This window comes from Diachasma alloeum, unplaced genomic scaffold (assembly GCF_001412515.2).
Source record: "Diachasma alloeum isolate Michigan unplaced genomic scaffold, Dall2.0 Dall_scaffold_00178, whole genome shotgun sequence".
Taxonomy (NCBI): domain Eukaryota; kingdom Metazoa; phylum Arthropoda; class Insecta; order Hymenoptera; family Braconidae; genus Diachasma; species Diachasma alloeum.
Genome location: NW_021680344.1, coordinates 3,465,805 through 3,483,081, shown reverse-complemented (window position 1 = coordinate 3,483,081; position 17,277 = coordinate 3,465,805). Strand labels below are relative to the sequence as shown.

The 17,277-nt window shown below is 36.2% G+C and overlaps 1 protein-coding gene across 1 annotated transcript in view; it reads right to left on the bottom strand.

Moving 5' to 3' along the window:
* Positions 1-13,338, bottom strand: part of LOC107039270 — a 28,293-nt gene extending 14,955 nt beyond the window's left edge. The window contains 12 exon segments of the mRNA XM_029126184.1: positions 2,652-2,803; positions 2,905-3,014; positions 3,896-4,049; positions 4,549-4,692; positions 5,063-5,231; positions 5,350-5,457; positions 6,308-6,522; positions 7,415-7,651; positions 8,123-8,256; positions 8,848-9,041; positions 10,130-10,329; positions 13,265-13,338. Coding sequence (XP_028982017.1) covers positions 2,652-2,803; positions 2,905-3,014; positions 3,896-4,049; positions 4,549-4,692; positions 5,063-5,231; positions 5,350-5,457; positions 6,308-6,522; positions 7,415-7,651; positions 8,123-8,256; positions 8,848-9,041; positions 10,130-10,329; positions 13,265-13,306 — 1,859 coding nt within the window. The 5' untranslated portion in view covers positions 13,307-13,338.
* Positions 13,339-17,277: the final 3,939 nt, after the last annotated feature.

Sequence of the window (17,277 nt, the reverse complement as noted above, 5' to 3'; positions counted from 1 at the left end):
ACTGTGCAGCATCGATAATCAGCGATCGGTATCTGCTGACTGCGGCGCACTGTGTGGATCGGTAAAAACAAGACGTTTGATAGACAAGACATCGTCATGATACTTTGAAACACAGCATTGAGAGAAATATCGTCATAATATCTCTTGAGGATAAATTTCTTGGGATAAGAATTCCGGATAACGCGTCAGATTTCGATGAAGTGTTTATGACTTGAACATGAACATTTCATTGTAAAGTGAGAATTTCTTGCCACAAGAAATCGGGTTTTTCGTGACAGAAGATGAGAAAATGACTAAAAATATTAAAAGCTTCGATTCAATGAATCATATCACATATTGAATGAATAGAGAGTTTATGCAGAGGGAAACCTCCAGATATAAAAAATATATAACCGTCGCTTACGCTTAATCGCTTTGAGTTCAAAGGGAATCAGTTCAAATATCTTCTTTTCCTTTTCTCAAATAATGCTTGTCTTTGAAGGAATATTATCTGATGTTAAAAAAAGCCATCACGTTTTCATTCAGTAACTACCTCCTTAGCCTGAAGAGCATCGATTTCTTGTCTGAAACCTACCATAAATTGATCAAAAACATATGCGATGTTTTTCCCTCAAGAAATGATTTTTGTGATATTATGACGATTTTTCTCTTATGTTAGTGAAGTCATCAAATTTAAGGCATCTTTTCTGTCGCAATTCAAGACGCTTAAGACATTTATGCCGGCGACATTACGACACCTAGAATGTCTAGAATGTCTTAATTTGGAACACTAAAATGGCTTAACTTTGTCTCCTGAGGTTCATAAGCTCCTTAATAGTCATCATACATTATTTGTCTCATCCGAGAGGTGACGGACCTCTCGGAAATTAAGGGCAAGAAGGATCAGAGAGTCTTTAACAGTAATCCTCCGCACACCTTCCAGCTTCAACAAGAACCAGATGAGAGCAATAGTGGGTGCCCACAACAGAAACAAAACATCAGTCACCAAAACGACCACCTACAGAGTGGCCGACATAATTAAACATGGCAGCTACTCCACAGCAAACTACAACAATGATATTGCCCTGATAAAGATCGACGGCAGGATAATATTCGAGGGTCCGATGAGACCCGTTTGTTTGGCTGACAGGGGTTGGTATTAATGAAGCGAGTAGAAGCTAGAACGATGGATTGCCCTGATAAATATCCTTTTAGGACCCACCTACGCAGGACGAGAGGGAATCGTCACTGGTTGGGGTGCTACTGCGGAATCGGGCTCCACTTCTGACACATTGCAGGAAGTCGTGGTGCCCATCATGACGAATGCCGCATGTCGCGCCACCAAATATCCGGCCAGAAAAATAACCGAGAACATGATGTGCGCTGGGTACACCGAGGGTGGAAAGGACTCGTGTCAGGTAAATATTAGTTTTGATACAGTAGTCTGTTTATGATTTCACTCGGGGGAGTTGACTCCCCGAAGTGAAGTGATATGTTCGCGATTAATAGCAACCGGGTTGAGGGTGAGTAGAAATATGAAAAGTCGGAGGGGAAAGACAAGAGAAAACGGTGAGGAGGCAAGAAGGCTCGTCAGAGGAGTCAAACGATCATAAGAATTGCACGGGGAGGGCGAGAAAAATGATCGAAGGATCAAATGCCCAAGGACAGTCAGAAGGGTGGACTGATCATAAGGTACTGAAGCACGTAGAATTCAATTTGACTTCAAGACTGTTTAATCCTTCTGTAAGATCGTCTGCAGTGATGTCGGGAGACGAGCCGAGACGAGAAACTGCATCTTCTCGTCTCGTCTCGTCATGTTTCTCATCTCGTTGGTCTCGTTCCTCTCGCGTCTCACGGCATCACTAATCGTCTGATCCGCTCAATTGTCCTAGAAACAAACCGACTCTTTCCCTCACTTCCCACTCACCGGTCACGCCCTCAAGGGAAGGGTGGGGGCGTCCCCAAGCTTTTCTCGAATTTCGGAGCCCTGAAGCAACAATCATAGAAGACTACTCTATCATAAAAGCGATACAATCACTTCGACGTGAGTTCTAAAGTCGTTATGTTTTCAGGGAGACAGTGGTGGTCCTCTTCACGTGCTTGATGGCAAGACATACAAAATAGTCGGTTAGTATCGATTTCTTCGTCTCTCGGTAAGTAGCTTAAGGTAATTCAATTGATATTCATTCTCTTATCATTTTAGGAATAGTCTCGTGGGGCGAAGGCTGCGCCGCCCCTGGGTATCCCGGTGTTTACGCACGAGTCAATCGATACATAACGTGGATAGACCTCAGAACCAAAGATTCGTGTCGTTGTTCAAGCGATAATTAACCCTGAGGTCTTAATTTAGATCCGAGGGTGATTAGGATAAACTCATGCTCATGATTAAGTTATTAAAGACATTATGAAAGCTCAACGATTCTGTTTTATTTTTGTTCATCAGTACAGGCTGTTATATTTTCAAGGCACATTCTGGAGATGATGCTATTGATTTATCGAGATTGTTTGATGCGGTGCTTGAATGATTTTGTGATGTATTACTTAAACTTTTGGGAGTTGAATCGATGGAATAGCCCTCGGTTCAGTTTTCGGTGGATTTGGGGCTTTCTCGTGGAGCCAGAATGTTTCCATGTTGCCTTTGCCCTTCAAATAAAAGATAAAAGTGTTGAGACATGAGGGGAGAAGACAGCTCCAGTGCTAGTTAATCTTTCTTTTAGGGAATATTGTCATTCACCTTGACCGAGAGAATCCCACGTGATTCCGTGCGATAGAGATCTGGCGGCAGAAGGGCCTTAGTATCTGGTGAAATGTGTATTTTTCCTGGCTAGAATGGAGAAGCGAGTTTAGGTGGAAATTATGATAATTTGGACAAACTTGAGTAGAATTCCGTATCATTCGTCCCAAGGATCGTTTAACAATACTGACCAAGCTAGTGGTCTGCATTCTAGAAGCAGTATTTACAGTGTCCCCGAAGAAGCAATATCGGGGCAATTTGAGCCCAACAATTCCAGCGACAGCGGGTCCTGAGTGTATCCCTGGAGAAAAATCTCGGAAATAATAAAAGAACAGAGAGCGCACGTGTACACTGAGAGAAAAAATTAGTTTGGTCGAAAAATTATATGTTCCCCTGAAGAAATCTTTTGTCGTGGTGAATCAATTTACTTATGGACAAAAATGAAAGTTTCCACCAAAACATGATGATTTTCGTTGTAGCAATTGTTCTCGTGAGACATTTCTGGCTTCCAGGTAAATATAGTCGTTCTACAGAGAATTATATCAGACTCCAGTCTTATCAAGCGAATGTTATTGAGTAGTGTGTATCTTTGTCCAATAAACACTTATGATTTTCCTGGAACAAATGATAATTTCAAGAGGAAACTACAATTTTCTTGCCGATAACTGTGTTATTGGCAAAACCAAATAATTTCGAGGGGACAATTTTTTTTGGGAAAACGATATTCTTTCCTCGTCAATGTATTCTTTCTATGGTATAAATCTATGAAGTCCTCTCAGATCAATTGATTGTCGTACAATAGATTATATTTTTTCCTGCCAACACTTCGCATTCTGCTAGGGATATTCCTGATGATCACGACAGAAATTTAATTTTTGTGAAAGATATTAAATTTCCTTCTATGAAGTTGGTTAATTACTTCTGCGAATAATTTTTTGTTTTGCAAAAAAATGTAAGATAAATGTGTAAGGGAAAGAAAACAAAACTAACTCTAATCACTTTGTTAACAGTAACAGTCATGAGTGATCTGTCAAATAGCTTCCGTCATACTGCTTGTTTACAAAAAATATATACATATATTCTCACGTGGAACACAATTTTCCGGCAGAGCAAATTTTTTCTTTCAGTGTCCGACAAAACCCATCAAACTTGCGTCCCTTCATTTTACGGGCTACCGCTCACCGATTCGAATTTGGATATCAACCCCCGAGGGTAATTGCAGGGAGCGCACCCGTGTGATGAGCTGCAATGACACGTCAGCTATATTTCTAGCGTGATCTTTGCTCCGTTCGGGCGCTCCGCTGGCGGCCATGTACACGCGTCCAACAGTTTCCACCTGGAACCATTGAGAATTCGCGAGACACTCGGTATTTTATTCTCACCCTTCAGGGAAATGCGTCGGTGAAATTTAAAAGTCTTTACTGGGCCTTGGAACCCACTGAACAGTTTGTGATATATGACAGAATATGGGAATAACTCATTCGCAATAGATTATGAATAAATGAATTTTGAATTTCATAAATTTTACTCAAATCTAGAGACGCGAAAAATTTATGAAATTCAAAACTCATTTATTCATGATCTATTGCGAATAAAGTTAAACGGATGCTTAACTTCATTTTTTGGGGTGTAACGAACATTTAAAGTAAAAACAGGAAAAAATGAAGTCTTTCGTGGTTATGCGGGGTAAAATCGATCGGGTCCGCGATTTTCCCTAGTTATTTCCATATTCCGTCGTACATCACAAACTGTTCAATGGGTCCCAAGGCCCAGTGAAGACTTTTAAATTTCACCGACGCATCCCCTTAATTGTTCTCAAACGTAATTTCTTTCACCTTGTAGACTTTAAATTCGTCCATTAGGGAGTCGAAAAACGTGAAGACTGCGTTCATCGATGATACAATGTCCATGGCTTCTTGGATAGTGGTATGATCGAAGTCACATAGCTCGCAGAATAGAACAGTGATGGATTCAAAGGACTGGAATAGAAGGAATTCCATAAAATTACCTTTCGAAAAATTATTTCCCTCGGAAATGAAAAAATCCTCTTGAAATGAGAAGATGGAGTCATCTTTTTCGTTTAAACTAATGGCGTCACGTCTGCATTCATTCAATACGAAAGTAAAATATAAATAAATCCATAAATCCAATGAAACCCTTAGGAAGACATCGAACAATAAATCTTCCTTTTTTATATCTCTCATCAATTCCTCCGTTTGAACAAATTAATGGGGTTGAATAATCAACGAATCCACAGAAGGACAGTTCACTTTCATAATTCACGTTCATTCTCCCAGACTTACCCCACCGGAAACCCCAAAACACCAGTCTTAATCAATTTCCCATTACCTCACACGTGCTGAGGGAACTAACCCCCGTTCTCAATCGATCAGCCACCGTTTGCGGAATCATGGAATAAAGTAATTCGTCAGTTCTGTTCTTCCATCGATCTAGAAGTGCATAGCTGTTCTCAAGCTCGTCTGATCTCTGCTCCTCCCTCTCAAACATCATCTCGAGTCTGTAAAACAAGTGCAACTGATAAAACTCGGATGGATGGTCTTAAGGCCCGCAAACTCCCCTAACTTTAACAATTTATGTTAATGAATAAAGTTGGGGAGATTTTTCAACTACAATACCTTCCGCAATGCTGCCAGCCAGCGAGCACCATCTCCTTGCTCAATCCGTGGAAATTTAGGTCGTTCAGGTAGATTCCCATGCTTTGTAGCTCGTCAAGGCTATTTATTCTGAGAAATTATGATTAATTTCCCAAGTTTTTTCATTACAAAATGAAACAAAAAACACTCAAGAAATTTGAGCGGATAAATTTCTGTAGAAAATACCTGAATAGAATGAATTGTTCATGGAAAAAAAATATATTTGATTTAAGTATATTTTATACTCGAATGGGGGATGGGTGTTTCAGTTCGAGACTGATTATTTTGTATCAGCCCGGGTTGTACCAAGCGCTCTCAAGTGTAATATAAGGGTCAGACACTAAGTGTGAGAATATAAGGGTCAAAGAGTGGAGGTTAAAAAAGAGGGTCAGAATATAAGGATCAAAAAATTAGGGTCAGAATGTAAAAGTGAAAAAGTGGGTGTCAGGCACTGAGGGTCATGTAAGGGCTAAAAACGGTGATCAAGCATAATATATGACTTATATTTAAACTCTCATTGCCTGACACCCACTTTTTTACTTTTATATTCTGACCCTAATATTCTGACCCTCATTTTTTAACCTCCACTTTTTGACCCTTATATTCTAACACTTAACGTCTGATCCTTATATTCCACTTAAGAGGGTTTGCTTCAACCCGGCCTAATACAAAAGAATCATCTTCGAATTGAAATATCCATTTCCCAATTGAGCATAAAATATATTTGAAGCAAGTATATTTTATACTCAATTCAGGTATATTTTTTCCGTGTATGGAATTATCGAATTCTATCGATTTTTTCTTCAGAATATTTTTAGTTAAAAATTTGCTATTGAATCGGTCCAAAACTAATAGAGTTCACTAAAAATCTAATAGAATTATCCAGGTTTTTCAACGAAATTTTTGGAATTTTTAGGGGGATGGGCTATATAATACGTACAATGGACTACACAGGAAAATGATGGCTTTGATGTCGTCGAGGTACCTCATCTGCCCTTTCAGGAGAATATTTCTACACTCTTGACTCCTTCTTCTCTCTAGTTTCACAGGCTTAGTATCGGGGTCGGGCTCAGGTGTCTTCGGACGATTCTCGTCCCGACTGTCGTTGAATCTGATCAATTCCAACTCGAACATAACCGAGTGTAAAAAGCGCACCTAGTGAAGATGAACATCTGCGTTTGTTTTCTAATATTTCAGACCCTTGTGACCCTCATTTTCGTTATAAATTCGAATTAGAAGAGTTTTTTCTCTCGCTTCCTGAATATTCCTCTCATAAATGCGATACTTTCTCTATATTAATTCCAGATAATTTGGAATTCCAATGGATAAAACTTAAAATTATTGATCCCACGAATGAAACTATTTCATTGAAAAAAATCAAAAGGATTCCATTTTTCTATACAATCTATTTTATTCTATTCTGGTATTTTCTGCAGAAAGTCCTGAGCTCAAATTTCATAAGTTCTCTGTTTAATTAATTTAATGAAAAGAGAAGAAAAATAAAGTGAAAGAAACTTATGAAATTCATATCAAGAAATTCCTATGCAAAAATTTCCAATAGAAAAAGTTGCACAGAAAAATGAAATGTTACTGATTTATTCTCTATAAAATAGTTTCTATTGGACTGAAAGCTACTAGAATGTCAAATAGAAATTCAATAGAATATCTTCTTTCCATAACATTTTTTCTATAAAAATTTTTCGTGCCTGAAATAACAGACGAATCCCTGGAATTGATGGTTTATGTGAATGAAGTTCCATTCATAAAGAAAAAATGCTCCCAATCTTTCATTCTCGTCTCCCTCAGATTTAAAAAAAATAGAATTTTCTCACTTCTCCCCATGTACTCCATCAATAGAATCCTCAGGAATCGCCTAAAATTCCCCGGCACTAAAGTCGTAATCCTGGGAATTAAACTTAGGTCGAAGTGATGGATGATCATGTGTGCTACAGGGAATGAATAATTCACCCTCCACGGAAGTGGTAACTCCATCGAAACCCATCTTTATAAAGGACTTGAATAATACAAATTGAGAATAACAACTTACGTTCGCCCACGTGAATGTTACCCCGGTGGGTCGCCGCAGCCTGAAGACCTCACTTATGTGCTTATTCAATATTGAACACGATCCACCCCACGCCTCCAACAGCTTTTCACCCGCGCCTAGCAACTTCATTTCGGGATTTACTACAATGCCGAAGGGGAATAATCGGAGGAGCAGAGTACCGGAGACTGGTGACAACTCGGGACCGAGTGATGTCCTTATTCGATTAACTTTGGCAATCTAGAAATAGGAAATTATATCTCATCAACTAGGGTAAGAGGAATCGTTTGTTCGTCCTGAAAATACTGCTGTTATCATAAATAATTGCAAGAATTTTATCTTTTTTAATTGATTGATAATCCATTAAGTGAACATAGTCAAAGATTGCAATTCTTCAAGATGATGGCAGTGTTTTCAGGACGAACAAACGACGACCAAACGATTCCTTAGGTGGAACAAATTAAAGAAGGTCTTTTTTTATGTAAGAGGGGCTGAATAAAACCCCTCTTACATAAAAAAATTTGTTTCGTTGGTTTCTCCTAAGGAATCGTTAGTTCGCCGTTCGTTTGTTCTACAGACACTGCTATCATATTGAATAATTCAATTGAATAGATCAGGTATGCAGGCTTGTCATACTTTGGCCTATTTTAAGACATTCACATTCAACCCCCAGGACGATTAATTATTAATAACATCGTTAACTAAACTCACGTAATCACGATTATCGAAGTCTATCCTGAACTTCACCATGACTCGCCTTACCCCAGGCTGATCATCACTTGTTTCTAATACACGAATATCAAGACTAGTTTCGTAGAGATCTTTGGCTATTTGGAAAAGTTGACCTGTAATTCATGAGTTTGTATAAGTTAGTATATTAAAATTTCTGGTGCACAAGAAATTTAATTATTTCTAGGAAATGAGTGATAACTGAAGAATTCACGACTTTTATTTGAAATAAATAAAAAATTTTCATTAAACAATTTAAATATTGTAGAGTGGAGTTCCTTAATTGAGAATATTTCAATGAAATTAAAATTTAGAGCAAGAAAAAACTGAACATTAGAATTTTTTCGCCTGATTTAAATCTCAATTTTGCATTTTGTTGTTAAAATACATTAATTTTGATTTCAAATCATTTTTGATTCAACACTAGATCGTTTCTCCATTCAATAAACCAGATTCGCAATTCCAAGTAAGCGAAATGTTGATTAATTTTGACGGAAGACTGGATTTTGTCATCCGATTGCGAGGAAAATCTCCTCAAAATAAGTGAAAAAAATATTTCAATAATCTCAGAAATGTCAATGAGATTCAGTTTCATTACTACTGGAGTTGGAAAACAAGAGATTTCCCCTCGCAACTTAAACTTTCGCCGAAAACAAAAGTATTATTCATCCGCAGTGGAGTGAATTGGACTTTCTGGTAACACTCGCCCATGAAATACTGCGTGAATCCCTTTCTAGTGCTAGTATAAACCAGAACAACCCCATGAGGATCGACATGGGTTATATACATCGAGGGGCTCCTCATGTTGGGGTAGGTGAATCTCATCTGCATGTGGATATTGTCGACCCCCTGCAGGAATTCACAGAAATAGCGGCCGGTCGCTTTTATCATAGAGTCGTACCTGGAACGTTCAATTAAATTCAATTAATCTGTTGAGAAAAATATGGAAAATGACCCCATTTAAATTACTGATGATGATTACGGCTAAATGAATAGCGAGAAAGAATGGACACATGTTCCAGGTACAGATGATGAGGTAAACAAGGGTCAAATAAAAATGAAACAGTTCAATGATTACATTAATTTTAAATAATTACACACGGACGGAAAAAACTAATTTAAAAAATCTTGCGAATTCTCTGGAAAATTCCATTGGATTTCTATTATTTTGTGGTCGATTCTATTGAAAAATTTCGCAGCAGAATTGGATGGAATTTTTTTATACAATTTATTATACTGAAATATTTTTTCTATAAAAATTCTTCTTCTGAAATTTTCGGAATTTCATTGTTTGATTTATTCATTGAAAAGGAGAGAAAAAATGTGGAAAAACCTTGGAAAATTCTTGTTAAAAATATCACAACAGAATTAATTCCATAGAAAGATGAAATTCTACTGATTGTTTTCCATAAAATAATTTCAATTTGACAGTTTCTATAACCACGCAGTAAAACTGCAAAATTTCCAATAAAAGTTCAAGAGAAGTGCAATTTCCTCACCCACAAATACCAAAATTCAAGGATCGTAATTTATGAATCCCCACTCAATGAAATGGCGTGTGATATAAAGCACTGAAGAATGAGAAATCGCAACGACTGAACCTCATCTGAGTTTTTGAGGAATATCTCCGAAACTAACGGAGATAACGAAATTTTCGTAATAACCTTTTTCACGGAGCTAATTACGAGCTATAAAAAAGGTTTTGACAAAAATTCTCCCTTAGGTTCCGAGTTATTCATTGAAAACTGGCCAGTACTCAAAGTCGGCTTGAACCGTTTTACCGATTCGCCACTGAATTTCATTACGACCTTTGATTTCCCACGAAATTTAGTTCATATCGTGTCAATTTCCCTCCCCCATCGAGGCCAATAACCACCGAATTACCTCGGGATATGATCGGGCGAATTCCCTGCTGGAGCTCGATAGCTCCCCACCGCGTGATCAATCATAATAGCCAATAAGCCTAATGTAATGAGTGATTATAATTACCCGAGGTTACTGAAGAATCTTACAAAACACTTTCCAAAGAATCTCATCTTGTTGTCCACAGAGTCACCGGTCTTGTCAGCCAGTGCTTGAGCTAAATTTGGTATCAAACTGTCTGGATATGTTTGCCTTGTATTAAATACTGTATTCTTCGCGCCCACTTCGTGGAGTATATCCAGCCATATTCTCTCGCCGTACTCCAGCTGGGGAAATAAGATGAGGGGGTGCTATTATGTGGCTTATGACGAGCCATCATTGGTGGTGACGAGGGCGGATTCATTGGTTTTTTCTCGGGAAAGTTTGGGGATTAGTGCCCGTGATGGGAATCGATGGATTTGGATTATTCCCACGTTATTTCAACTCTTTTTGTTTGGGGAAGAGTTTTGGGGTGAGGGGATTTATCATTTTTTGAGAGGTGGGTTTGCCGGAAAACTTTGCGCCATTCTGTGCAGAATTTTTCTCATTTAATGAGTTGGAAAAAAATTAATGGAATGATTTTGGGGTTTGGTAGACACAACTGATCCTTATTTTGCTTACTCGATCCATGAGTATTCTAGAAACTCAACTATTCCGGAACTAATTTTATAAACTTTTTACCTTGAAAAATAACTTGAGAATAATTTTGAAAAAATCAATGTCTTATTTTCTTGCCTCGTGTAGCATTTTTTTCTATAGCAAGTAACGGTTTTGAGTCTCGGTTGACTCTCGTGATCCTTATTTTTTTGATGAATTTACATTTAATGAGATTTTTAATATCAATTCTAGAAAATTTCGAATAAATTGAGCTTTGAATGCTTGATTTTATGCATTTTATCTAGAATTAAGGACATCCTTTTCTACTTGTAGTCCAGCATTAGAATTTTCATTTGAGCCCCATTTGACCTCAAGTTTCCGGACATTTTACAATGATTTGATTATTTAAATTTTGCAAGTCTAAATTTGAACCTTATTTGCTGGTCTAAATATACAACCGTTATAAAACATTTTAAAAATCTGAAAAAAAAATGGAAAGTTTACTTTTAGAGGAAGATTAATTAAATAATTTAATCATTCGAGTTTTTGGAAATTACGAGCATTTTCTATGAATAATTTATAAACAACGCATGTTTAGAAAAATAATGATTCTGTACAAAATGTAATTGTGATGACACTGAATATTCATAATTTTTTTCAAATTTTTCACGCGCAATTTAACTGACAAATTTGATCATTGAAAATGGTTGAATCTACTTGGATATCCTTAAGGAACAGATCCTTAGACAATTTTTCGTGAACAATATTCCACGACCAATGCAAAAATAATTTCTCCCCGTCACGCTATCAATTTCATCTACAGTTCAATTAAGTCAATCACATTAATCCCCAATTTCCCAGAGCCATCATCTGATCGCAATAATAATTTCAACGTCATCCGAGTGATTGACCATTCAAATGCATTTCAAGCACGCTCCGTTGACGCAATGTTCCCATAAACTGTTCCAAATTGAACCCCCATCATCTCCACGATTTCCTTATTGTTATTTTTGGAAAATAAAAAGAACTGAACAAAATTAGACTCAGGGAAATACGGGGTAAACGGAAGTATTGTTGATCGTTATGGTTGCGCATACAAATAATAAATTTAATCGAATGCAGGACTGTTTATAGTCGCGAGTGGTGCGTGACGGAAATCCTAAAAATTTCGTCTGCTATTTTGTTATGCTTTAATTGAATTTTTTCTATTGAAGATACTCCAACGGACAATTTTCATCGGAGATCTTTAATTATCAGATTTGTTAATTGAACTGGATGACAAGAATTTGAAAAAAATTATTTACAGGAATTTCTGGTTTCAAACATGTCATTTTGATAAATTCATAAAAAGGAAATGCTGAAAAAATAATTTTCCATCGATTTTATAAAGAATTTATGAAGAAAATTAATAAGTTAATTAATCAATTATTTTATTCATGAACAAATTAAATGATCAATGGAAAACTTTTATGAAGAGATCGTAATCATCAAAAATTGCAATCTTTTCCAAAAATTAGATTTTCTAATTTTTCCAGTTAAGAAAATATCTTTTAACGGATTAAAATGAAGAATCAAACAGATTTCAATATTTAATTCTAAATGCTGGAGAGGGTTTCAAAAGAAAAAAATTATTAAATGCTTAGACATTAAATGCTTAGGAATAACTGAATATAAATATTTCACTGTGGGCAGATACCACCAGTTTCTATGACTCGATGAATGGGTTTAATTTTGAAAGGGAATTGCGAAGACGGATAATCGCTCTCAGTACTCCGGAGTCATTTCCATTCTGTCGTCATTACAATTGTGGTTGTTACAACTTCAGGTCAACGATCCAAATGAAATCAATCCAATGAAAATAGTTATTTGCAATTATTCTATTCATTTCAATGGAAATGTTTTAATCATTTGAATAATTTTTTCATTTCAAATAAATCTATTGAAATGAAATGAACCATTTATTCGATGTGAATAAAACACCAATAAAAGCGAGTTCTAATTTGAATAAGAGCTTTATTAAGAGTCATTTTAATGAATCCATTCGTTTGATTAAATTCAAATTTATTTAATTTAAATGAACATTTTCACTGGCTGCACAAAAATTTTTAATGTTTTAAATTGGGCTCGAAAATTAATTTTTTTTATATTAAACGATGATTTATTATTTCAATTGATTGATTGACTGAAAAAAATTGAGAATTCAGAGTAATTTAAACGAATTTTCATCATTTCCATTTTCCTATAATTTACAAAATTGGAATTTCATTCAACATTACAGAAATTAATTTATTTATCAATAAAGACACGTGGAAATTCCTCCTAAATTAGCAGTTGCTAAATATTTCAAGATTCTCAACTCGAAACTTGACAAAAAACAAATTTACTCAGTTCTCATAACCATAATTTTCCCCTCCTTTTTTTTTCTCATTTTAAATAGGTGATATTTCACCGTTACGTGCACGTTCGCTCGTCTCCCAGTAACATTTTTCGGGTAATAATCATGAATCACCGGAGAGGGAAAAGTTTCCACGATTTATGAAGTATTATTTCATTCTTATAAAGTCCAAGCTTACGATTTCCTCTCATTTTTTTTTCAATTTTCGCCTCCAGTTGTCTTGTACTGACCTGCACGAAGTGCTGGACGCTCTCTAGGAGCATTCCGTACATATTTGTAATTTCAATCAGCCGAAACGTTGAAGAATTAATTCACCCCTCTGAGAATAACCGGAGGACAATCATTTTTTTTGCTCCTGATTTTTCCACTCCCACAGCACTAGTTGCACTTTGATTGCCATTGAAGCGGAAATTTTGGAAAATTCATCGGCGGTGGTTCACGTGTCACTGGCTCGCTGGAGCGCCGAGATACAGAGGAGTCCGACGTTCGCACGCTCGGAGCGCGCATGGAACTTTGAGTTCAGGTGGTCGCAAGGGGTGGCTGATCCCGAACGGTATTACACCACTTCGAACTTTTGTGCCGGATGAGATCTGTATGCCGCGTGCGCGGGTATGATAATGATAATGACAGCTCATTAATCTTGGAGCATTCGTATTGGATCCTCGGATATTCTCGGGGGGAAAGTGCCCGGAAATTCTGATAAATGTTGACATAGGGAGGGGGCAAAATGAAGTCTCATGTTAGCACTTCAGAGAAAAAAAGGGTCTTTATTCGAAAATTTTTGTTTTGCTTTTATAAATTTGGAAAAAAACATGAGTATTCAGTGTCATTAAAATCACATTTTGCACAGAATTATTTTTCAAATATTCGTTGAATAATTGAAATTGTTTAAACTTTCGGAAACGTTATTTTTTTAGGCATTAAATCTATTTCTGGTGAAATTCTACATATGAAAAAATTTATTACGATTCCGAACAAATGATTTTGATGGTGGAAAATTGATTGTTTATAAATTATAGAAAAAAGACTCGTTATTTTCAAAAATTGCAATTTTTTAATTATTTCATCAAGTTTTTCCAAAAGTAGACTTTCTAATTTTTTCACATTTTTCAAATGTTTTCTAACGGTTCAATATCGAGATTCAAATTCAGACCTGCAAAGTTTAAATAATAAAATTAAGATGAGAATTTTTACTGAGAGGGACAACTCATTTAGTGCGAATTTATAAAAAAAAGGGTCACGAGAGTTTGAATTTTTTTTTGTGATTGGAAATTCTGACAAATGCTGACATAAATAGGAGGCAAAATGAAATCTCTAGGCAGCATTTTAGCGAATAAAAGTCTTGATTTAAAACCTTGTGTTTTTTTAAATTTAAAATTTCATAAAAAATCCTGTGAATTCCAGAAATTAGTTTCCCCGCTGCATGATCATGAAATTTGAACAAAGGTTCCTTCATTGCAGAAAAAGATGCAATTAAACTCCTGAAATTAATAACGAGATAATCCAAGAATATCATTAATTTTATCATCCAACAAAATAAGTCATGCTTAAAAACATTTTTCGAAATTTAATGCCATATTACAACAAATATTACTCATCCCCTTGAAAAAATATATTTCACAGTTTACAACATATATATCAATCGGAAATTGATATAACAAAATTACAAAAAACTAAAAATTCTTGAATATCTTTCATCAGTAAATGCTCATCTGTTAATAATTATCATACACCAATAACCTATTTTCTACTTTACCGAGCGTCAGTAAATGAGATTTTTTTTATTTTTTTAAAGGTCGATGTGCTCTCTCTCTCTCTCTCTCTCTCTCTCTCTCTTCCAATTTCATTACTGAAAATTAATTAATTCATTATATTGAATCGATTACTTGAGGTGTATCAGGTGCCCCCGAACCACACATCAGCGTTACCTCTTCAAAGCGCAAAACATTGTATTCGACATTAACATACATATCCTTTCAGGTCACCTCCTCGCAGACATCTCTAGCCGGAAGGTACAGGTGCACCAGAGGTGAGTAAAAATTCTCCCTCATGCATGAATTTTCCATCATACATATGAATTGTATAACAGCCATACCATATCAAGAAATTCACTGGGCGAAACAGAAAGACAACAGGAAGAGTCGAGAATATACCCCCGGCCAATCACAAATAATTCTGTTATCCAGAAGTTCACGGAAGCGTTCAATTTTTATTTTCATCTTCAACTCCGTTCTCCATATCATCTTTATCGTATCCCATAGCTCACACGAATGATCATAATTTTTCAATGGAAAAAAATCGGAGCAAGATGTCGCCAGTTCGAAGGGGTCAGACATCCTTTCCCAGACAGATAAACTCTGTTGAATGAAAAATCACGAGTGAATCAAGTCAAGCGTGTGTGGAGTGGAAATGACTCTTTGAGGGATGGGCCGATAGGGAGTGGATGAAATAAAAATGACAATTTCCTCAATTCTGATTTTGACCAATCAGAGTGCAGTATTCGGAGTCACGTGACGCGTTTCACATTGATAATTTCCCCCACTTCAGTCTGATAATTTCCCTGTAGCCTGTCAATTGTTTTCTACGAATTTGACAGATATTCCTTACATTTTGGTGAGATGTGTCCCGTAACCCTGAACACTCCACCCTGATCGGCCAAAATCAGAATTGAAGAAATTGTCCTCCGAATACCCCTCGATCTTCAAAATTCATCGGATATTTCCCTCAAGTTTTCCTGCATATCAACGATCGGGATCAGCTTTGCAGTAAAATTCCTCTCGTTGCTATGCAACAAAACATTCAGGAAATATCCGATAATTTTGAAGGTCCTGGGGTATTATAGCTGAAAACTCATTTTCGGGATTTTAAAACAGTCTTAAGGGTTAAACGAGAGAAATAGCGCTCAAAATAAGCAAAGCTTTCGCTTTTTTCGAGAATATTTTCTCTAAACATCTAAGTAAATGTTCCAATTCTTAATGATGTTTACTTAAATCCATTAACATTCTACTTAAAATAACATTTTTTTATTATGAAAAAGTTTTGGTTCTGATCATCCAAAGAAAAAAGTACTTGTCACTTGGGAGAAGTTCACTCGTGAAAAGTTCGAAAAATACGTGTCCCAAGTACTTTTTGTATCCTTCAGTGACGATCTCTGCCGATCAAGTAGAAATAGCACTGGGAGGAAGTAGCTTTACTACTTTCTGCCAGTACTTGTAGTACTTTTCACAAGTACCAAAGGTACTGGTGAAAATTAATTTTTGAACTTGTCTCAAGTACTTTTATGACTTAATTTCAGTACTTCCAATTGATTACTTCATTGAGAAAAGCGAATATTATCGACGGATAAACTGAGCTGTCTCGCGCATTTTTGTAAATTAAAGGGTTCAGAGAAGATATTTTGTAGGAAAAAATTTGTGAAATTACTAATTCCAAACCGAATTGATTTCTAATTTTGAAAATCGTAATTCACGGTTTTTTGACCGTAGTTTGCGATTTGAAAAGCGTAATTTACTCGTTTGAGAAAATCCTAAATCACGTTTTTGAAAATGTGAATTACCATTTCAAAAACGTATTTTACTTTCAGATTTTTCTATGTTCACTTGTGCTCTAACATTTGGATCTTCATTTGTAATCCTGAATGAATTCCTGAAAAAAATTATGAGTACTGGATTTGAGTACTATTGCTACTTATATTGAGTCTGTTGGTACTTTTGAAAATAACCAGCCAGGTACTCAGTATAAGTACTTTTTTTACTTGTCCCGAGTATCAAAAGTACTTGCGACAAGTACTTCTCCGAGGTACTTTTCACTAGTACCCAGGTACTTGACGCATGATACTTGCATCCAGTTCGTTTGTGAAGTACTTTTTCCACTGATCAGAAGTAATTTTTTTTTTAATGAAGGAATTTTTGTTTTAAAGTGCTAACTTCGCATTGATAGAATGACTAAATTATTGTTAACAAATGATTTATATAGTCACATCTATTCATTAACTCCCCACAAATCTGGAAATGATGCGAGAGTGGATTAGAATCGGCAACTCCATTGGTTTCACTTCTGACATTGAGGGACATCTATTGAATTCGCCCTCATTCTTTCCATTTATTGAAGACATGGGGTGTTCCCGAGTCGAATAATTGGACCTGACAAATTCTACTTAGGTCTCTCCGTTCAGAACTGGATAGGTCTTGGGAAGCCTCTTCCCAAGTGCTTCCGAGACCTTTCTACCTCTGGTTATGTCCCA